At 42.9% G+C, this 23604-nt stretch overlaps 1 protein-coding gene across 4 annotated transcripts in view; it reads left to right on the top strand.

Moving 5' to 3' along the window:
* Positions 1–23604, top strand: part of CACNB4 (calcium voltage-gated channel auxiliary subunit beta 4) — a 123873-nt gene that overhangs the window by 78817 nt on the left and 21452 nt on the right. For 3 of the 4 annotated variants that reach the window (XR_010793543.1, XM_066611961.1, XM_066611963.1), the window contains exons 5-11: positions 1474–1550; positions 2360–2379; positions 2473–2565; positions 3868–3926; positions 14023–14132; positions 16094–16245; positions 19562–19657. Coding sequence is in view for 3 of the 4 variants with exons in the window: in XM_066611961.1 (XP_066468058.1) it covers positions 1474–1550; positions 2360–2379; positions 2473–2565; positions 3868–3926; positions 14023–14132; positions 16094–16245; positions 19562–19657 (607 nt within the window). In the remaining variant the exon portion in view is untranslated. The remainder of the gene's footprint in view (positions 1–1473; positions 1551–2359; positions 2380–2472; positions 2566–3867; positions 3927–14022; positions 14133–16093; positions 16246–19561; positions 19658–23604) is intronic. The other variant, XM_066611962.1, reaches the window with a different exon arrangement.

The following is a 23604-nucleotide window of genomic DNA, read 5'->3' as shown; positions in this document are numbered from 1 at the left end:
GGCCTTTGCCTCCTTAAGGGGGGAGGCAGCAATGCGATCGCTAGAATCGTGAGGGGCTTGCTGAGGGGCGCAGGAGCTTGCTGAGGGGTGCAGGGGCGCACTGCTGAGGGGCGCAGGGGCTTGCTTCAACTTACCAAAGCCTGCAGCAGGTTCCTGGGGGTGCGGGGAGCCTCTGCAGAACTCCCCAACATGCAGAGACAGTGCAGATAACAATTGCACAAACCCCTTCTGGTTTGTGATCGCGAAACCGGAAGTGGGTTGTAATTTTGACTGTCTCTGCGTACTAAATAGCATGGAGGACAACATAGAATCATGCAGTACCTCACCTGACAAAGGTCAGAGTGCTGGAGTGGAGCCCCCCAGCAACCAACTTCTGTAATCGGGAAGAACCACCATAGAACACAGCCTCCAAGCCCCAATGCAGCCAGGTGATCCAAAAGGACACCGTGGTTAATGGTGTTTAAAGCTACCAAGATGTTCCTCAGGAGCAATAGGGATGCAATCCCTCTGTCTAGTCCCCAACTCTAGGAGCAAAGTGGAGGAAAATCTGCCCCTTTACACACAGTTTAGCAACGATTGAGTAGGCCATGGGACTTGTAGGGTCAAACCTCTGAGACTAGGATCAAACCTCTCAGTGCCGAAAACTAAACGTCTACATAGGACTGAGCATCTGACTATTCAAAAAAAGTTTTGGACCATTGGGCAGTAAAATATTGTGAAATGACAGTCAAGTGTCTTTGAAGCACTCGTTTTATAACTAAAAACTTTATCTAATAGACTTTCCCTGAGTCATCATCCCTTAACTTCTGTTTTGCAGCAGTATATTGTTGTAATTTCCTTCCAGCAGTTCTTTCAATAGCAGCCGTTTTGTTTTTTAAAGTCTGAGTCTAATCCCTCCTAGGGGATTTACAGAGCAGACAGCCAAATCACAGGGAGAGGGTACTCCTTGGTTTTGTCTGTAGCGAGCAAGCTAGAGTCAGAGATGGGCAAAGGGTTTGCTGTGCTGCTAGGTTTGCCCTTGGTTGCTGCAGGGGAGGGGGGAGGGGGCAGGCAAGCCTCACTTGTCTCATGAGCAGATGGCACATAATGAAATGTTGAGGAAAGACAACTGATACACTGGCAATATTGGCTTCATGGATTATTTGAGAACATTTGATCACAATCAAATGGTAGGCAATGAATTGACTGGTCAGTTGACAAATTTGACCAGATAATTGGTCAGCATGCCAGACCTTCATCAGGGGAGGCATAATTGTCTTTATCTTGTCATTATTAAGTAGTGGGTATATTTAACCTTAAATCTCATTAATTCTGCCTTTATGCATTCTTAAAATCCATCAGTCATGTGAATTAAAGAATTGAGACCTTATGAGTCTATGCACTTTTCAATCAATTGTAAGTGGTATTTAAAGGCATACTGATTTTAACCCTCAGAGTTCTCAAGACATTTAATGGGGGCTGTTTACATTATAGGAAATCAAGTGGGAATTCTTCTTCAAGCCTTGGAGAAATGGTGTCTGGCACATTTCGAGCGACACCCACTGCCACTGGTAAGTTTTCATATCTCTTTTAAGAAAATAAATTTCAGTTTCTAAAAAATTGTTTTGGATTGTGATGTAGACACTAATGTGCAGTCACTGTACAACCTACATTCATGATAGTGAGATTTGCATGAGATTATTGTGCAAGTTCTGATTAAATAAATAGTGCTTGTTGGTTTGTGTGACAAGTCAAAATAATGCTTTTGAGAACATCTAGGCTAATTCAATGGGCATATAGCTGAGTTATGCTTCTCAACACTTGAAAGGTGCTAGTGCTGTTTTGGCTAGCCAGGTAGGACAGAGCAGCTTATCCTTGAGGTGGTTGCACTGGGGGCCTCAATCTAAATGACCTAATGGTAAAGGCACAGCTGGCCACGTGGGTCTTTGCCACCACAGTGCTCATTTGGGGGGACAGACTCATGCAATTGGCTTTTTTCATGTAGTTTATTTAGACAAAGCCCATAACCTGATACAGGATCTGTTAATGGATCCCACATGGCTGGTGGAATATTTAAAGGACACTGTTGGCAATGGGGGAAAAATGATTTAGTTCTAAATAATCATCACTTATACAGTATTTGCAAAAGAACTGAAGAGAGGGAGAATCCTGAATTGCTGACCATGTTCCTGTGAAAGGAATTAATAATTGAATGTACTCATCGGACAGTTATCAAACAGCACTGCTTCTTCAGTATAAAGTATGGAATGATTTATTTTCAAATATGTTTGTGGGTAATGTCTGGTTAAATATTGTTCTCACGCTCTGTGACTTCTTTGTGTGTTTAAAAAATAATAACCTAATTATTTTGATCTTTCAGCAAAACAGAAACAGAAAGTGGTAAGTATGCTAACTCCCCCCTATAATTTCTAGGCATTGCATATACAGTGTCTGTATAAGATGATACACTTACTGCACATTTTCTACTTTCAGACAGAACACATTCCTCCCTATGATGTAGTACCATCAATGAGGCCTGTTGTACTAGTTGGCCCCTCACTAAAAGGCTATGAGGTATGCATTTCTGTAAGTAGTATGAAATAAAAATTTGCATCCATCTTCAAAATATGTTAAGCACAATTTATCATATTCTGTTATTTGATTATAGTAATCAATAGTTGTCTTAATGACTCAATCCAAACCAAGAGCGTTGGCATTCTAGGACAGTACTGAGTGAGGGGCAATAGTGCAATATCAAGCTGATGCACAATGGATATGGGTAGATGGGGGAGCTGTACTGCAGAGCATATGACCTTGCTGTGGTGAGAACCATGTTCTCTGCTTTTAAATATATATATATCACAAATATATTTATCACTTCAGATCTAGAAGTGGCAGCAGATTTACATGCCTTTTCATTTACTAAAGGATATTTCTTGCATAAGATTCCATGGACCTTTATAAGTAATATGTGAGGAAGAAAACAATGATTTGCACTTTAAAGGCCTGCCAATGTGGTGTAGTAGTTAGAACGCTGGAATTGAAGAGACCTGGTATTAAATCTGCTCAAGTTCTAAGCTCTGTCCAAGTCTTAGTACAAGTGCTAAAATGTGAGGATAAAATGGTAAGCCCTGTATATTCTGTGCTAAAACAGTAGAGAGCATATGCAAATATGTATTTGTATGAAATATAAATGATAAATAAAATGAATCGCCAGGTCATAGTTTGGCTTCAGACTACAGTCACCACCTGCCAAAACAACAACTCAATGCATAATTGAGTGCCTACAACACCCCATTGAGAACAGTTGGTGCTCTTTGTTGAGGTTTTTAACAAAGCAAGGATATGCCTTGTGAAGAGTAAGACTGAGCTGCTGTCCTTAGATCTCACATAAATATAAAAATAAATTAATGTTTTCATCTTGGTCTTTCTCCATCCCCCGTATTAAATCCTGGACAGAATCAGCACAGCAGGGTAAAATGGAGGGTGAATCCCTCCCACTATTTTTAGTTTCTGACAGGGGCTAGAGCTGGATAGGAGTGGAACAATGTATTGCCAATATATTTTGGACAGTGGTAGAATATTCTTGTGCAAATGAGGGAAGCAGAGCGAGTGACTAGTCCCCCATTTGCAAGTGTTGGCATGAGTCAGAAAACTTGCAAACATTTGTTGCCTGTATTTAATTTTCTCTGTATAGCTAGAAAATGAATTTGTCAGTTGAGTTTAAAGGAGAGAGAACTGACGAGAAGCACCACAGTTCAAATGTTTTACCATCAATGTGAAGGGCATTCACTGTTTGCAATGTCCTTATTTTCCTCTTTTCTTACTTTGGGCTTCTTTCTCTCTGTTGTCAATCTTCTTTCCTCAATCTTTCTCATCCCTGACAAGGTGACAGACATGATGCAGAAAGCCCTGTTTGACTTCCTGAAGCACAGGTTTGATGGGAGGTGAGGATTAAGGTTCTTTTTCATGTTTTTCCCCAGCCCCTTGTATTAATTATTATTTCTGGTACTTGGGTGCAGATGGCTTTCAATGCATGTTTCAGTACAGTTCTCTCTAATTTCTATTAACATTGTAGGGTAACCATCACCATCATTTTAGAGAATTGTATAAAAGTGTTACATTGCTCCGCGCAGCTGCAGAGATCTAACAAAATGGAATTCGGAATCTTGATGAATCAAAGTTGAAGGTGGAAGTAGATGGAGGGTAGTTTTTCTTTACAAAAAATACAAATACTGACTCAGAGGCATCATTATCATAATCAATACATAATCAAAATGAAAAATAATGTTTCTATGCATCTTAGCTTTCTGCATACATTAAACTGACAAAACCTTGCTAGAACTGCAGCTCTCCATTATATCACTGGAGTGAAGTGCTTGCTTTTCTGCCATAAGTTAGAATAGTAGTTGACCCAAGGGTACCTGTCATGTTCAGAAGTCTTCCAGTACACTCCCAAAACAGAGGATGATGTGCGTATCTTGACACTCATGTAGTCACCCATGATTTTCACTTTAGACATCAGAATTGTGAACTGTTAAGCCAGCTGCTGTTCAATGGTATTTAAAATTGTGTTCTAGAAAGGGTCAAAAATAGAAATTGCTTCACTAGGATTTCTTATTTGTTGGTGGGACTTGCCATCCTTGAAGAAATCTTTCACCAGTAGGACAACACTGGTAGAAGCTTGAGTACCTTACCAAGTTGGGGGGGGGGGGGCAGGGTGTAGAATAAAGTAATGAAGAACAGGTATAATAGCAAACAGGCCTTTAGACATAAACTTTGGCTGTTCATATATTCTAAAATTGGTGTCCTTTTTACCTATCACTACTCTGATCCTGCTTTGGTGCAGTTAAGTAGGGTGGACCTTCATAGTATGTGTTTCTAGTAGTCTGGAGCCAGATCTAGAGAACTTCTTTGCTTATCTGGTTTCCGATTGATTGGAAATATGGTTTCTGTGTCTAATAGCTTCATGTTTAATGTAGGTTTAATTTGAACTTTTTTGCTGGAATTGACCTAAGCACTCTATCAGCCACATCTCCTGTTTTTCACAACTTAAGCTTTTCTATTCTCTATGGGTTGTTTTCCACCAGATTGCTCACTGTTCTCTGTTTAGTTTTCCTGCCTGGACCATTATAGCTTTACATCTCTTAGGACACAATTCTATAATCACTTCCTTGGGAATAAGCCCAATTCAACATAATGGGGACTACTTCTGAGGAAATACAGTACATACAGGTTTGCACTATTAGTTGAGAAAGAGTAAGAAAGAATTGTTCTTTGAAGGAGATATGTATATTTTTATAATATATATTTTATGATTATAAAGAATGATGGCTCTTGTAATTTGGGGGTTGTGGAGTAGTTGAGACCAGAGGTAAGGAAAAATTATAACCTTGTTTCTCATTTCTCTCCCTGCCCCAGAGCAAGGGGTATGGTGGTGAAAATGTGGATCAGTTAGGCCCTGTTGACCTCAAGGATAGTGCTGGGCAAGCCCCCTCCCCTCCATGCTTGATTCAGAATGATCTTAAGGAAAACTATTAATTTTTAAAAAGTGAAAATACATCATTGCAAATATGCACATTCCAGAGTCCAGACCTCATCGTGTTCCCAATGACGTTACTAAGTCTGCAGTGGGGCCTGATGGCTCCCTGCCTCAATCCCACCCACCCACAAGCTCTTCTACTGAGCCTTGCCACTTCCTTCCCTAACCCTTGACTGTGACCATTGCAGCTGGAACCTTATGATGCGGCCTTTGCAGGTGCTAAATACTGCCACTCTAGCCTTCAGGTAAAGATCTACATTTCCGTCATGGCTAGCACAGTTCTCTGAAGGCCTTGGATACTGCTGGCTAGTGTGCTGGCCAGTGTCCTGCCAGAAATCATGGGAAGTACAGGGATATGAGAAATCATGGGAACGTTTTCCATGGTTGCTGGAGCCTTGGACACCACTGTTCTTGGGCACCTGTCTTACAAACTTCTCATTTAGGAAGCTCAGTGGAAACAATATTTAAAGTGGTGATTGGAGGGAACACAGATGTGCCTTTAGTGTCCTCTCCTGTCAACAGTCTCTGTCTGAGGTTGCCCTGAAGTCAGCCGTATGTGTACTAGACTTAGAATGCTTTTAATGGTACTTGGAAAACTTTCTTCATGCAAATTCCCGAGCGCGTTTCTCTCCCTCTCTCTGTCACTGTTTGTTTAAACCTGAAGGCAGTGGCTATAAATGTAAAGGATTGTGTTTAAATTTGGAACCATGTAAATGTGCTTCGTTTAGATGAGGGGTATTGATTTAAAGTCTGTGGCTCTGAAAGTTGATGGACTTCTAGTTGATCAGATTTAGGGAGGGCTGTGTCTAGTACTGGCCCGTGCGGAAAAGCACTCTATCTCACCTGCTAATTGAAGCCACTGTACTGGAGGGCACTGGTTTGTACCTGACCCTCACTATAGCAGTTGCTCAGCATTGGCAACAGGCAAGTGCAGTGCACCCTCTTGCATGTGTCATGACTATAAAAATCAGTTGTGGGGGCACACTTGTATCAGGGCCAACCTTGCAGCATTCACATGGAGCAGCACCCCTGGAGAGGCAGCAAACGGACAAGCGCCCAACTCATCTATCCGTCACCCTCTCCAAGCCGCCACTTCAGTGGGCACCCTGATTGTCTCCAACTTGCTGAGAGCAAGAGAATCCCAGCAGTGGTAGCTTCCTTCTCCCTTCAGTGCTACTGGAGGAAGAAGAAACAAAAAAGCTGCCATAGCTCCAAATAGCTTTTCCCTGTCTGCTTGGTGCAGCCAGTGGCTTGCAGCAGGGAAACCCCATGTGTGGGAACTGTGTGTAAGGGTAGGCGGGATGGGGGCATACTTGCTTATTTGTCCACCTGCCCTCCCTCCTCATTCATGGGGGGGGCATGCGCATGCAGAGTTGGCATTCAGGGTTGGATTCAGGTGGTGTGGAGGCATGTACTGCCCCAACACAAGACACAGTTGTGCGTAACACTAGAACCTGAAATATTATTTTTGTGCTTACTAAAAGAAAAAAAAAGTAGAGAAAAGAATATACCTGTTTAATTCTGAAGTTGCCAGGTTTGACACACTTCTAAAACTGAATGTGAAAATCACAATAAATCTAATTGCAACCTGGCACTTGAGCAGCTATTGGGAAGAGAGAAAATTTAAACAGTGTGCAGAATATAGTGCTGAGAACAGCCAGTATGTGCTCACTTGTGAGAAATAAGACTGCAGTTTGGAAAAGACAGTGCTTGGAAAATAAACTGTGACCTCAGACTGCTTCAGAAAAGAATGCAGCCATCCAAGCAAAGGCAAAACCTTTTTTTTTCCCCCTCTGAACATAAGATTCATTGGCAGTCCTTGGTGTGGGATGAGTTTTTAAAACTACAGTGTTTTAAAAGGGTACATCTTTTGAATTTGAATGTCCCTAAACCATTTTTCTCAATCTGAAGCACTGACATCAAAACTGTTTTGGATTTATTAAGAAGAAGAAAAATCCAGATTTTTTTTAAACCTTTCAAAAAATTTTTAAAGATTGCAGACAGACTTTGGAAAGGAGATAATTCTTATGTAGGATACAAGATGTGCTGGACCTGTAAGGTGCTGTGTTTAGAATCAAGCCTTCCAGCACCCTGACTCAGTGCCTTACCTTCTGCAGCCTCCGTTCTCTTAGAAATAAAAGCTTCCAGTCAGGCCCAAGTGCACCTTTGTGTGATGGGGATACACACTAAAACTGACTGGTAAGAGAGTGAGAACAGACAAAAGGAACCATTTCAGTGCCTAGCACATAATTAATCTGTAAAACTCCTTGCCACAAGATGCTGTGATGGCACCTGGCCTAGATGCCTTTAAAAGGGGTTTGGACAGATTTATGGAGGAAAAGGCCATCACAGGTTGCAAGCCATGATGACTATATGCACCTCTCAGTTTTAGGGGTGGCCTATTTCTGAATGTCAGATGCAAGGGAGTGGCAACAGGATATGGCAGTGCTATTCAAACTGGGGCGTCACGACACCCCAGCTTGAGGGCCGTGGTCTCTGCCCCCTTAAGGGGCAGGGTCAGCCTAGAGGCGGGGGGGAAGGCAGCGGTGCAATCCCCAGGATCGCGCCACTCAGAGGGCTGCAGGGGCTTGGGTGCACTTACCCAAGCCTCCTGCAGCCTCCCTGGGATGCGGGGAGCCCGGCGTGACTTCTGGCAGGGCTCCCTGCAGCGGCGAAAGTGGATGCGGAGCGGAAAGTGGTCTGGCAGCTAGTCCCGCCCCCACCTCCAGTTCCTGAGCCTGACTGCCAAGAGTCCAAGTCTTGCCAAAGCTTGACAGTATGTTTTATTTCCTTAATGTTTAGACTTCTTTCTTTATAAACTCTAAGCAGCTTACAACCTAAGCAAACGTAAAACGATGAAACATGAACGACCCAGAAATGCAAAAATGAAACCAACAAAATTGCACAAAAAAACAACAACAGGAAAAAAAACACAATCTGACAGAAATTTGTATCAGTACTGCCCAAATGCCTATTTTTATAAGTCAGGTCTTGTCCAGTTGTTTAAAGATATGGATACCAAGTACATGTGTGGGGGAGGGGGATAAAACAGGCTTCCCTAGAGAGAATATCCCACATGGTTGGCACCACAACAATCAACAGCAAAATCAACAGCAAAATCCGTAACAGGGCCTCCAATGTTGAATGGGTTGTATATGCAGATGAAGGCGGCATCTCAGGATCCCAGTTCCTAAGCTCCTTAGCTGTGTGCAATATGCATTTTTGTTTATACAGTTATTTGTGCCCAGCTTTTCTGCCCACAAACATATGCAGAACATAGGGAGATATTTGAGCTGAACTGCTGAGGAACATCCAGGAGTTTGGTTATTCTTATTCAAAAGTTATTTCCTAAAGCAAAATGTTAACTCCACATGCGCTCTTGTTAATGCCAACTTGACTCCTGCTGTGTAAGAATCAAAGCTTTTCATAATGGTTTGTAATAATGTCATATTGGAATGTTGGCATTTTAGGAAGCTGAGCCATCTCTTTACTTGAGGAACAAGGCTGCTGTTTTTGCCAAACCTTTCATTTTGTTTGTTTGATGTAAAAAACCTTTCATTTCAATAACAGAGCAATCTGTCGTATATTGTTATTCTTTTTAGGCCGCAATCCTAACCAATTTTCCAGCACTGACATAAGGGGAATATGACTCCGAGGTAAGGAACAAACATTGCCTTATCTTGAGGAGGACTCCGTGACTGCTCCTGAATTGCATGATGTAGCACATGCCCCACCAGCCCAGCTAGCCAATGCTGGAAAGTTGGTTAGGATTGTGCCCTTAGTCAGTCAAATATTGGTCCTGGCGAAGAGCAGGGTACACACTTGTACCCTGTACAAAGTGTACAAAGCTTGTGCCTCATTATCCACTGGGGTTCCGTTCCCGAAGCTTCAGTGGATTAAAAAAATTAGTGGCTACCAAACAGCTTTAAAATCACTCTTCCAGGATTCTTGTTGCCCCAGAATGTATTGGTACAGATGCTATACCGCATTCAACCACTAGATGGGGTGCATAATGGACTCTAGTGGAATGAAATTACATGTGCACCACTTTTTCCAATACATTTTCCAATATGTTTTCCAATCTCTATTGTTATGTGATTAGGTTGTTAAGCAAACATTCAGCCCAATCTAGTGCCTTTGTTGTGTAAACAGACACTCCCTGCCAGATACTAACTAGCTGCACAGGCTCCTGGAGATAGCCTTGCCTCTTCTTTGCATTAAGAGCCTCTTTGTTGTGTAAACAGACACTCTGCTGCAGGCTGTGGGAATCCTGACCGATTCATTAAGAGTCTGTTTGTTGCACTTTGACCACTGTTGTATATGCGGTCCATCGTTAAGCGGAAAGTTGTTAAGCGACGTACACCAGCAGGGGAATTGCTGAAAATTAGACTTAGGTACTTTCTGTGAGTGGGACTATTATGTGTGGGACTGACCTTGAAAAATACTAGGAAACCTCAACTGGTTCAAAACATGGCAGCCAAACTGTTAACTGGGGCTTGCCACTGTTGTCATAGTTCTCTGATTCAAAGATCCTCACTGGTTCCCAGTTCTTTCCCACAATGGGGTCGAAGTGCTACCTTGGACTTATAAGGCAGGGGTGGGCAACTCGGAAGACTCTGACTTGAGTCTCAAAACATTGCCCTGGCTGATATGGATTCAAGTTACACGTATTTTTAAACCGGAAGTGATTCAGGAGTTTTTCTCAGGAACAATGAATTTGCAATCCTAGTATCTCCTCCGCAGTCACCTGGGAGGAAGCCCCATTGACAGCAATGAGTCTCAGACTGAGACTTATGAGTAGAGGTGCAAAGGAGTGGGTCGTAAGCTTCCCGGCTGCTCGAAGTGATGCGCCCGCCTATCTGCCTGCTGTTTCTGCCCCCTCACTCACACTGCCCATCCACTCCCACCTTGCTAACAGCAAGGGACACCTCCTCCCTCCCTCCCTGTTGGTCCGTCCATGGCGTGCTGCTTGGCGCTCCTTCTGAGGGCAGAATTGGGAGTTGTGATGTGAACGGGGGTGGGTGGGTTTGTCACTGGAGTTGTAAGGAACTGACCGGCGCTTTCTGCACTGCTGCATTCACTCTAAGAACAGAAGAGCTTTTGTTTACAGATGGGATGGAGTCATCGGGGAAGTGTGAAATGAGAACTCCGATACACACGCACACCCCACCAGCAGCTCCGTTTTTTTCATTTACCAAAAAGATTCAGACTCGAGTCAATCTGAGTCTCAAAAAGTCTTCCGCCAAGTCCCAAATGCTACCCTTTAAGACTTGTGCACAGGTCAAGTGAAAGGCGGGGGTGGGACTAGACTCGCCAAGTCAGATATGGATTGAGCACATCCCTGTTATAAGGTTCCATGTTCTGGGGCCAAGATTCTCTAAAGGGCCGTGTTGTGCCAACCAGAATATTCTTCTGAGGCTTTTTTCTGGGTCCTCCTCCCCCCCGCCCACCTTAGGCAGATGGCAGCTGAAAAGGAGAACCTTCTCTGTGGTGGTTTCCCAGCTCTTCTTTTCCCTCTCCCAGGAGATTCTCCTTGTCCCATCACTGTTGTCTTTTAGGAGCAAGTCTGAGTCTTTTTTAACGCTCATTAACAGAAATTGTTTTATTTATATTAGTTGCTGTTTTATTTATACTGTTTGTTCTGCCTTTAATCCTTTATTCTTGTGATTCTTAATTTAACACAGGAATTGTGTGCCTTATATCAAATCAGCTCAGTAGCCTAGAAGTGCAGAGCTTGCTCTCTTGTGTACCAGTTACTTGCTTTCCAGCTGGCAGTTTTCTCTTCTTTCCCTACTTCACCTCTTCTCTGAGACCTAGTGCACACACTTACGCTACTAGTTCACGCATTACCTGATTACTGAACATTTATGATTCATAAGTGTTGAGTAATCAGGTAATGTGTGAACTAGTACCATAAGTTATGAACGTCTGAAGCTGCCTCTTACGGAGTCAGGCCATTGATCCATCTCAGTTAATATTGTTTACAGCAACTAGGAGCAGCTCTCCAGGGTTGCAAGCTGGGAGTTTTCCCATCTCTTCTTGGAGCAATCAGGGATTGAACCTGCATGCAAGGCAGGTGCTCTGCCATCCAGCTACAGTTCTCTGCCCATGAAGTTGTGGTTTTAAGTTGTGAGCTTGAAGACTTTATAGAGAAAAGGTGGTATGTAAGAAAATAAATAAATGTTGGAGACTAGGAACCACTCACAAAGTACCTTCTATCTATGGGTGAATCTTCCTATCTGCTGGTGGGGGTTTGCATTAACCAAGCCCCACTAAAGAGGTGAACTGAGCAACAGATTACCTCTTCCCTTTTTATTGGTACAACAGACACATAGTTTTGCCTTCAGCCTAAAATTTCATATTTAATTAAATAGATGGGACTACCAAATGCCTGAGTGAGGTGCTGAGGATTAAGGGTAGATAAGCTATTCAGAAAAGCACACCTTCAAATAAGTCCCTTTCTCTGTAGCAGGTAGGGGAAAAGAGACACATAGCTGAATATACATGGCTAAAACACTTGAAAGTCCTTCAGTTTTTTTCCCCTGAATATGCATCTAGGGCGACATGAGCAAGCCTTTCAAGGTGATCATTGTTATGTAGGAGCTTTTTGGATGAAACATTTCTGCAGTTAAATGCGTCATCTCTTTGAGTAGTCACTTGCCAGAGGTGTTAGTTCTCATCACCTCCCTTGCTCTTCTTTCTCCTGAAGTTCTGAATAAGCTCACTTCCTTTCAGCTTGTTGCCAAGTTTCAAAACAAACATTTTATGTTAAGCATGGAACAAGGAGCAGGTGCTATGTCACCACTGCTGTCAGACGTCTTTCAGTACAGTCTAAGACTATGGTAGCTGGACGTCATTGTTTTCCGAAAGGAAACCATGACAACTGTCAATGCCAAGTCAAGGGTTGCTATGAATAAACCTTTAGTGGAGTATATTTTTGTATTATACGTGGAGAATACTGAGAAGCATCATAACCAACAAGTATCAGCTATATCTGTTTGGCACAAAAGAAGAAACAGAGAGATTATCATACGCTGGTCTGAATTAACTTTTCTTCTCCATTGAGTGGGTCTTTTGTCAAACTGAAGCTTTCTCACAGATTACATTAACTCAGATATTTCCCTGTGTGAAGAGTAGTGGACTTCTTTTAAAATTCCCTGCAATTTGGAACATGGTAGTTCCCTTATTACCATCTGAAGGAAAAGTATAGAAACGTATGCACAAGAAGCATGCATCTGATGGAGTGACAGCTTGTAGCACAAGAAAGTGGATCATGTGGGAAAGATAATGAAGCAACTGAGTTCTGGTATTGCAGACAAGTTTTGATTCTGGTCATAATATACTGTACAAGTGACAGTGGCAAATGGGTACATGGATGCCGCAAAACACATTCAGCATACAACCATTTTAAAAGGAGGGGGGAAAGCCAACTTCTGGCTGGACAGGAAAATGATTAGAAAGTGAAACAAGACAAGACTAGATTAGTCTAATCAGTTTCTAGATTGCAGGGGAAGCTTGTAGTTCTTTAACAAGGTACATTTGTCCGCAAAGTACATATAGTTTTGTATAGTAAAATAATTTTAATAGGATACTTACGGCACAAGTCCCTTGTGCCGGCCCAGGAGGGTCGCAAACATACCATAAAACATGTTTGCGCCTCCTCGGGAGTAAGCTGTGTTGGCGCATGGAGGTGTCCCGGCACACCAAAGTTGAGTCCAGCCTCTGTGGCGGCTTGCTCCGGCTGCACCGACACAAGGCTCTGGCATGGGCGGGAGGGAGGCATTCCTGCTTGTGGGGAGCGCTGGCGGTGGTGGCCCCAGGGGTGGGCAGGCGGGTGGGGAGCAGGAGGCGAGGCTGTGATCCAGCACTTATGCTGGATTCCAACCCCCATTCCCGGCGAGCTCGGAGCGACTTCAAGCCTTAGGAGGTGGCGCAAGTCTGAGGAGACCCATAGGGGCCAGCGTGCTTTACCCAGAGGTAAGGAGAAAAGTTTCCCCTTGCCTCTAGCTGAGCCACTTTGGGCTCCTATCCTGCACTGGGTACAGCTCAAGCCTCTTGGCTTTCCTGTTCCAGCACAGGGTAGGATGCTCCCTTATTTGGGTAAGTTCTCTTTTTTCCCTACTTCTTGACTTACAAGTGTAGAAATACTGCATGTCCCAACTAATATTGTAAAAACCAAGGTTTTTCAGGAAAAAAATCCCATAAACTCAGTTGCATTCCTTTACTCCCATAAAAGCAAACACTTGTGTGTGAGTGTGCCCATACAGTTGTTAAAAGTAGGTGTTTTTGATTATTGATTTTGTCTGATTTTGTCTGTTTGCACTTCATAGCAGAAGTCGTTTGGCATTTTGCCAGACTTGCTTAATTCAGTAATGCTTTAACTCACTGATAGCTTATCTATGCGCTTCATTTAAAGTGCAGTGTTTCAAATCTCATCGCACATTTTTCCTGTAGAAATCTTGACTCAGGTTCTCTCATCTGTCCCATGTTTTCTTTTATAGGATATCAATAACTAGAGTGACAGCAGACATTTCTCTTGCTAAGAGGTCTGTTCTAAATAATCCAAGCAAGAGGGCAATAATTGAGCGGTCGAACACCAGATCCAGTTTAGGTAAGTTGTTAACAGAAGTACATACTCACATTCTGGCACAATGGTGGTTGTTTTTTCTGGGTGAGTATGCCTCAAATGAAGTGAAAAGCCTAAGACTAGGCCTCTTAGGCTGCAATCCTAACCACACTTTCCTAAGTCCCATTGAACAAAATAGAACTACTTCTGAGTAGACCTGGTTAGGATTGTGCCCTTAGTTTCTTGCTCCAAGATCTCATCCTTTCTCAACCTGTTTCCTTCTCCAGATCTCTGTCACCCCATCTTCTCCAAATCTATTTTTATGACCTCTTGTCCCATTTTCTTGCTCTCCTTCTTTCCAATGAAGTTAATCTTCAATCTCAGCATGAATCCAGTAAGGAGCTCCACAGTATGGAGTGTGTGAGCTGTAGTGTGCAAGCTTGGACTTTCTTACACACACATGCATGCTATAGGTGCAACCCTATACTACTCCTTCTCTGAAATGCAATTTTTGTTGTTGTTGGGGATCAGGCAGTAGGATGATGGCAGGTGGGGAGGCTGTGGGCTCAATCCTATCCAACTTTTCAGCTCCGGTATAGTCACAATGCAGCCCTGTGGTAAGGGAAGACATGCTCCCATACCTTGAAGTGGCCCCAGTGACTGCCCCTCCACTGCAGGATGCAGTGCACACCCCACTGGCACAACTGCGCCAGCACTGAAAAATTGGCTAGGATTGGACCCTAAGTCTGTGATGCGTGGAGCCTCTCACTGGAAGTGAATGAAGGAGTAGGATCATTAGTCAGAGGGAAAATAAGGCATGGCCCAGACACAACCCAATCTGTATAGCCTCCTGCTTCTTCCCAGCTATGGCACAAATCTTATCTACCTGTGCCACAGGTTGTTGTAGCACAAAGGTTATCTTACAGGTTCAGTGTTGTTATTCCTGAGAGTTCTGTTCCCAGAACTGGATGGCAAAAATCGCATTAAAGCAAATCCATTTAAAAAACAATGTCCCTTTGCTTTTTCATTTTTCTTTTTGTGTTGAAAATGTACTTTTTAATAAGTGTAGACTGTTTAAGATTTGATAGCTAATATTTTGTATGATTTTGTAGTAGAACAAAGAAAGGTAGTTCAAGATCACAGTACTTGACACATAACTAGCAAGATCTTTACTTTTTAATTTTTTGTATGTGCTTTTAATAAAAATAAAAAAGTATATAAAAAACAATGTCCCTTTGCTAGGCGATTTAAAAACAGCCTTGCTTACCTTTGTGGTGTAAGACAAAGTCATTAGGCAGACAATCCATCAATCAGTCTCTCTCCAGGTGTTTAGAAAGGCTTCACTCTGAGCCAGCGACCCCTCCCTTCACCAAGAAGGGAAAGAATTCCCAGCAGTGCTGGGAAAGAATGCAAATTATCTTTCTTTCACATGCTCAGAGGGAAGGGAGGGGTCGATTGACTTGTAGTGAAGCTGTTCTAAGTGCCTGGAGAGAGAATGATTGATGGATTGTCAGTTGACTGCCCTCTCTCGCATTAACGAGGCTACTGTTAAACAACTTTTTTCCTTTAATTTAAAGGGTCCTGTTGAGATAAAACTGCAGGTGAAAAATCCATGGATAATTAGATTATACCTGTATTTTACAAATGATAGTTATGAGGTGGCAGTGGGGCCCACCTGACAACTTTCCCTTTCTGCTCCCGTATCTGGAGACCATCTACTTTTGCCCCAGAAGATGTAGTTTGCAAAGTCTTTTTTTTTTTTTTAAGTTACTGAAAACTGTATATGTGGGATTAGGATATTTTCTATTTTCTAGCATTAGCAAACAAACTTCCGTATTTATTCTGTCTGTATGTATGCAATGAGCATCAAGATGAGAAGCTGCAAAACAGGCTGCAATTTATAGTGCATTTATGCATAATAGTAAGAGATTCTAGGTTTTGAAGTGACAATGTAATTATTTTGACTGGCTCTGGAAAAAGCAATCATTTACATTTTCATTTTGCAGCGGAAGTGCAGAGTGAGATCGAACGAATTTTTGAGTTGGCACGATCCTTACAACTGGTTGTTCTAGATGCAGATACAATCAATCACCCGGCACAACTTATCAAGACATCCTTAGCTCCAATTATTGTCCATGTTAAAGTGTCATCACCGAAGGTAGTCTTAGAATGTGTGTGTGTAAATCCTTGAATTTAAATTCTTTGATGTGCCTTGTTCAGTAAACTTTATATTTCCATCAAAAGAACAAACCTTCCTTCTAATATTATTTTCCTTTAAAAACTGTTTTCTTGTTCCTTAAAGTTGTTGATGAGTCATGAGAATATTGTTGATCATTTACGTAAAGGAGAGTCTTAGGATATCCATCTCCACATAGGCTTCACCTCAGTTGTCCCCGCATTCTTCTTCAACTTGTGCAACTTTGACATTATGAGAAGTGAGCCAACCAGATGGTAGGGAGGTTGTGAGTTCCGTGCCAATCACTCCTAATCAGGCTCAGACTAAGAGACAGTGTCAAGAGATAAATGATTTGTTTTCTTTGTTAGTGATTGTTAAGAAGACAATCCTTGATCTGAACCCTTTTAGGTCAACAATGATGCTACAGCAAAATATTATGGTCTATTCAAGTGTTACAGTTCATATTTAAGCCAATGAAAAATACTTGTGATTCCATTTAGGAACCACAGTTGTGTATGTTGCTGTGACTGCTAGCAAGGAGCTGATCCACACTATTGGGCTGCTGATCCAAGTAATTCAGTGCCCAATTCTATCCAGCACTCCAGTGCTGATGCAACCATGCCAACTGGCCATGCACTGGATCCTGCTGTAGGGGGGGGCAATCACAGGGGTGTTCTCAATGTAAGGCAACATTTGCTCCCTTATCCTGGAACTACACTTCAGCTGATTGGTGCTGGAAATTTGGGTAGGATTTGGGTCTTCAGTAGCTTACAATCACTACACCCCTGTGTAGAGTGCTTACCATGTGACTGGAACCCTCCACATGGGGACTACAACATTTGTCAGCAGAACCACCTATTTCTGGGGGTGGTCGTGTGTGTGTGTTTGAGCTTTGGAAAAGCTGATTTTAATTAAATAAATGTTTATTTAAATACACTGATGGGACACTGATGCGCATTATGACACTGTTTGATGTATCTTGTGGTTGAGGGTTGGGTGGGGGAGAGTTTGAGTGTATATACATCCGCTTACAAAAAAGAAAAATGAATTCACATTTTGCTGATGTTTGTACTTGTGAGGTGTTCTTCTCAGAGAAGGCAAGCTATACCTTAAAGCAACCATTTTCAACCACTGTGCCGTGGCACACCGGTGTGCCGCAAATGGTATGCAGGTGTGCAGCGGGAGTTTGGGGGAGGGTCATTTATTAGTAGGGCCACTAGCGGATGTGAGTGCCCACCACCAGCATGGTGTGCCTTGATAAATTTAGTACCTTTTCAGTGTGCCATTGGATGACAAAGGTTGAAAATCACTGCCTTAAATTATAGGATGGAAGGTATAACCCAGATATAGCATGTGGATATAGCCCACACACATCCAGGAACACTACTAGGGCAGCAAGCAGGCATGGACATTTACAGTCCCTGTGTGTTTCAAGATTTACTTTGCTATCATTCATGGAATGAAACAGAATAATATTGTGACAGGAAGCAGGAAAGACTCTTATTCTGAAGTTCCCCCAGGATAGATGGTCAAGGAGTTCAAAAGAAGTTACTGAGTTCAAAAAAGTCACTCTGCATCCCTGTGTCTTATCATTTGCATTTTTCCGTGTTTTGTCCCTTTATCTTGGGTTCTTTGTTTGGAGGTGCCAAATGATCAACAGGTGGGTGAATTTTAATAGGACTTTGAATCAAGTTAGCATGTCAGCCTGCTGCTGCTATAGCATGATGGTTAAGGGCACGTTCTATGAGCTGGTAGTTCCTGGAACTAATTTGGCTCACACCCCAGTTCAATCTAAATCCCCACGTGACAATGCAGCACTGGCATGGCTATCAATGTATCCCATGAGGGATTTTTGGCTGCTGGAGGTCTTCTCACAGTAAGGGGACATTTGCCCCTTGCCCTGGGGGAAGCACCAGCAGCCACTATGAGGCAGCTTGGACCAGCACCAGCTCAATTGTTGATCCAGGAAGGTGGATCAGGTCCAGGAAGGGAGTTGGAATTTGGCATGTGCCGTCGCCGATCCCACTGCTCTCTTGGGCCTGATCTGCCCTCCTCCTTGCCCTTAACTGAAGAACTGAATGTGCAGGCACCAGCCTGCACGCTGGAGGACAACTAACAGGAAGGATGAAAGTTCCTGCTTCCTTTTAGTCTCTCTGTAATGTGCAGGCTGGTTGCCTATGTGTTCGGTTCTTCAGTTAAAAAAGAATTTTAAGCAAGAAGCTCCTACAGTAAACAAAATTACTTATAATGGGCGTGCAGGGGTAGCACAGGGGGCTGCTATCTAAATAGTGTCCCCCATATCCATGGTTTCCTTATGCTGGAGGAGGGGCAGAACAAACCCCCCCCCTGTGGATACAGGGGCCCAGGTGTACATATACACAATACAGTATGTTGAGAAAAGCTTTCCACAAAATTGGATCAAAGCTAGGAATATGGGAAGGAGAATGGAACACATCGATTTTATAAAGAGATAGGGAGGCTTTGGCACTTTGCCTCCACCATAGTTTTCCCCCATTTCATGTGCTCCCCACATGCTATTTCAAATGGAAAAGCAAAACAAGGGCCAACATATGTGTGCTCAATAAGTTTGACCCTTAGCCTCTTCATCAATGAGCTATATCTTCTCTCTCATCTAACAGTCTTCTCTTTCATCTCCCATCTTTGAGCCTTCCAACATGTTACTGTTACTTGGGAACGGTATCCCTTTGCATTTACTCAAGCTTGCTGTTTCCCAGACTGCCCTTTCTTAAGTTAAGCCTTTCCTTAAACCATCATCTTGCCACTACTTTTATGCCTTATGATACAGGCAGCTTCCTATATAGTCTTCGCTTACTGCTTCTTTATCAGACTTTCTTTCCTCCACTAGGTGTCTGCCCATGGGGTTGACAGGCTAATTCAGATGTGCAGAGCTATTTTGTCTTTCTTTTACGTATGGCACCCAGGATATTTCTCTTGTGAAGTAAATGTTATCTAGCAGTAAATGCTGTCTAGCAGGAAGCTAGTAACAAAGCTGCCAAGGTCACTAGTTCTGAAATGACTTTCCTGACCTCACTGAACAGATTCAGCAGCAACATTAGGAAGATACTTGTATAGATAATAGCCAGAACGTGTGCAACATATACTGCCTATACCATGATATATAGTACCCACTCAATGACATTTAAGAACCAAAATCAGTTTAATACTTGACACATGATGCGTACTGAGTTTATATATTTCATTAATCCAAAAAGTATATTTGGATTGCTGAGTTGCCTGGAACCAAGCTCACAATCTTGCTCTTGTTTTCACCTTTCAGGTCTTGCAGCGATTGATCAAATCAAGAGGAAAATCACAAAGCAAACACTTAAATGTTCAGCTGGTCGCAGCAGATAAACTTGCACAATGTCCACCAGTAAGTACAGGACAGAGAAAGAGGTTCAGTTTGTTTGTTTATTGGCATAACACATTCATTCACAAGTTTACAGGAGTTGTTATATTAATGTAGCAATGTCAGGCCCCACCATCACTTACAGGACTACAAATGGCAGTTGATCACTGAGCACATTTCAAAATCAATTGCAATTTTCACAGACAGAAGCACACTTCTTGCCATGTCCTCCCAAAGTTCAGGGGAAGGATGCAATATGAACATCCAAGGTTCCAGTAGCAGCAATTGCTAGTGTTCCTTTCTCTCTCAGACCACTTGGTTTGGACCACTTGGTTTTTAGCCACAGCCCCAAAGTAAGTTGTGCTGGTAAAATAATCTCGGGTTCTTGTTGTGAGTTCCACTGTATTATGTTTTCCCACTACATAATTTTCCACTGGTTTGTATTTGTTGCAGTGAAGGGAGTGGAATACACAGTGCTCAAATAATATCATTTGATGACCAAAATAAGGATAGCAGGGAATGTAAATTACGTTTCATATATTTACACGTTATGCTGTTCAGTTTGTTGAACACGCTTGAAACAATCCAATTGCCATCAACATGTTAAAATTAAATAGTAAAAAGTTTCCCACTGGTTTTCATATAGACAAAGGCTGTTTCCAGATAGGTTCATTGTGACATATTCCCCACTCTGGTTTTTACCAAGAGAGGGAAGGGAAGGAATTGCCACATATCCCTGGACTCTACTATCTTTGGAGACTGTGAACCTCATCATGGCAATCTGCGACACAAATCATCTATATCTGAAGATAATTAGTTGTATGCAAAATTGAGAGATGTTTAATATCATACATGCTCTTAGAATCATGGCTAGCTTTTTGTGGAAGGGTGCGATCCTGACCCGGGATCCTGACCCGGGAATGGGCCGATGCAAGGCCATAAGGCACGTTTGTGCCTCCTCAAGAGGAAGCTGGGCCAACACTCTGAGAAGTGCAGGCCTGCGGAGGCTGACATAAGCCTCTGCACCAGCTTCCTCTCTGAGGCTTGCGTCGGCCCAGCTGGGCCAACGCAAGCAGCAAAGGTAGGCAGGGGAAGGCGGGGAGGAGGCGGGAGGGAGGTATTCCTAGGCAGAGGGAGGGCAGTTGGTGGGCAGTCCCGGGAGTGGGTGGGTGGGGAGCAGGAGGCGGGGCTGGGATCTGGCAGTTATGCAGGATCCCAACCCCCGGTCCTGGGGAGCAGCTTGAAGCCGCTCCGCTCTCCTCAGACTTGCGCCACCTCTTGAGGTGGCGCCAGTCCAAGGAGACCCATAGGGGCCATCAGCCCTTACCTGGCGCAAATGTTTCCACTTACTTCTGGCTGGACTGTTTATGGCCACTATCCTGCACTAGATACACAAGCCTCCTGGCTTGCCTGTTCCAGCACAGGATAGAATTGTGCCAAAGTGATATTTACATGGGTTCTACTTTGCTCTAGAAATAAGGATGGGGCAGCGTTGTAGGTCAGTGGGAAAGCACATGATTTGCGTGCAGATGTCCCATGTTCCAATTCCTTGCATCTGAACATAGGGCTGGAGAAGAACTGCTGTCAGTCAGTGTAGACAATATGGAGCTAGATTGACCTGCTTTCTGCATTACTAACTTTCCCAGATATAATCATAAAAGGAAGTTTAATTCACCCTCTTTGTCTCTTGTAGAAGGACACGTAAAAATACTTTTATTCTTGGTGGTAAAGAGAGTAAGTGAAGATGGTGTGTGCCTCCAGACCACCCGATCTGAAAGATCTAGCACCCAGAGATTTAGTGTGGATGGGTTTTTAGCTCTCCTCTAACACTGCCTCTCTTACCAAACTATGCAGGCCGATATGGCCTTCATATGGCTTGATCATGTATAAGGCTGCAAGCCTAACCTCACTTTCCTGAGTGTAAGCCCCATTGAACAAAATAGGACTTACTTCTGAGTAGACCTGGTTAGGTTTGTGCCCTAAGGCTGCTATAATTTAAAGCAGCCAAAGCTGCTTTATAATTTATAATTTATATGCTTTATAATTTGAAGCATTGCCAAAACCAAATTGATGTGCACTGCCACCTCCTGCTAGAAGCCTGACATAACATGTACAGAAGGTACCCACTCAGGTGAGCATTAGAAACACCTACATGTACTTAGTCTTCCAATTGTTTCTCTAGCTAGCCAAATTTGAGCCTCAAGATGAGCCTCAAGATCCATCCTCATGGATGTGTTTGAGACTGATCCTGTGCAGGATCAGGCACACCTAAGGGCACAATCCTAACCTGGTCTACTCAGAAGTAAGTGCTATTTTGTTCAATGGGGCTTACTCTCAGGAAAGTGTGGTTAGGATTGCAGCCTTAGTCAATTAAGCTGTTTTGGCCGTATCTCTGTTGAGGGGGAAAGGCGAGACAACAATATTTAAAATAAAGATCAGTGGTCTCAGGTACACTTCACTCTGTACAGAATGAGGGTCTTTGATCCAGTGCAGGGGTATAGTTTGGATGACCAAGCTAGTTTGTATTGATCTGGTAAGGTTACTTCTCCAAACTTCCCACCCCTCGGTTTCAGTCCATATCTCAGGTCTCTGATTTTATCAGAATGCTGTATGCCAGAATGCCAGAAGAGGATCTCCAGGACTGGAATTTTTAGTGGGGTCTCAAAGATGGTGCCTACTTATAGATGTGCTTTTATCTGTTCCACCATCAAGTTTTTAAGACCTCAACCAAGCAAGTTCCTAGCATTGTTTTTTGTCTTGCCCATTGCCCTGATGGTACACTAAAGTAAGGGTCCCATGGCCATAGTTGTAAAAATGCTGCCATATATGTCTTGCCCGGTGCTGTCGACTCTGAGTAGTAGCAGCAATCTAGTATGCCAAGTAGAGGTTTTTTCCCTAAATCCTTTAACTGGAGATTGGATCTAAGGCCTTTATACAGCCTATGGAAAAAGGAACTGTTCATAGAAAGGTACTTAAAATATGTTCATCTGATACAGGAGATGCAATTTATTGCTTTGATTTTAACATGTAGAGGAAGTCAGTCCTAATTTTAAAATGAATGCTTGAAAACTTTCATCTGGAACTTTGAAAAATTTCATCTGGAAACTTTGCAGAATACTTTGTTTCATTTTTGCAATGTTTATATCCTTAGCAATTTGCTTCTGAAATTCTTCCTTGGCTAGACTCTTTGCAAATTTGAATTTAGTTTGCCAAAGCAATACACCAAGACCTTTCAAATGCTGGTTGGTGAACAGCTTCAGAATCTTTAGCTAGAAATAGAGACCATTCTTGCTGCTTACTGGTAGGATGCTTGCTTACACCTTCTCCTTAAGTGGAGCACTACACAGAGAGAGAAAAATAGCAACTAAGGCTACAATCCTAAGCACACTTATCTGTGAGTAAGTCTTATTGATGCCAGTGGGGCTTACTTCTTAGTAGAAATGTCTAAGATTGCACTGTAAATGCACTTGCAAATCTTCCATGCACACACTGGGGAGATTTATCAAGGGAAATTAGGTGGGGCGAAAAACACTGACAATTGTCTTAGAAGACCCTGTGTTGTAAATCTTTGAGGCAACATTTGCTTTCCAGGAGAAAAAAAATCCAGGGTCTTGAATGTATTGTAGTACCCTTGCTGTTTTTTAAACATTGTCATTCCCAACACACAGCGCCAAAATCCTTGTGCACCAAGATAGCCTGTGAAAATTCTGGCCACAATGCTCACTTCCCTTTTTGGAAACTGGAGAGTCATAGAAGCTGCATGTCTAGCATTCCATTGGGGTTCTGCGATAGAGCTAGTCCTTGTGTGGCATGTAAATGTTAATAAGTTTGAAGAAATTATACAGTGGTGCCTCGCATAACGAATGCCTCGCGCACCGAAAAACTCGCAGAACGAAAGCATTTTGCGATTTTTGGTGACTCGCACAACAAATTTTTATAACCCGTGCTTCGCAAGACGAATTTTTTGTTTT

The sequence above is a fragment of the Tiliqua scincoides genome, chromosome 1 (genome assembly GCF_035046505.1).
Source record: "Tiliqua scincoides isolate rTilSci1 chromosome 1, rTilSci1.hap2, whole genome shotgun sequence".
In the NCBI taxonomy this organism is placed as follows: Eukaryota; Metazoa; Chordata; class Lepidosauria; order Squamata; family Scincidae; genus Tiliqua; species Tiliqua scincoides.
Note: the sequence above shows the minus strand (reverse complement) of the source record. Positions and strands in the feature narration are given on the sequence as shown.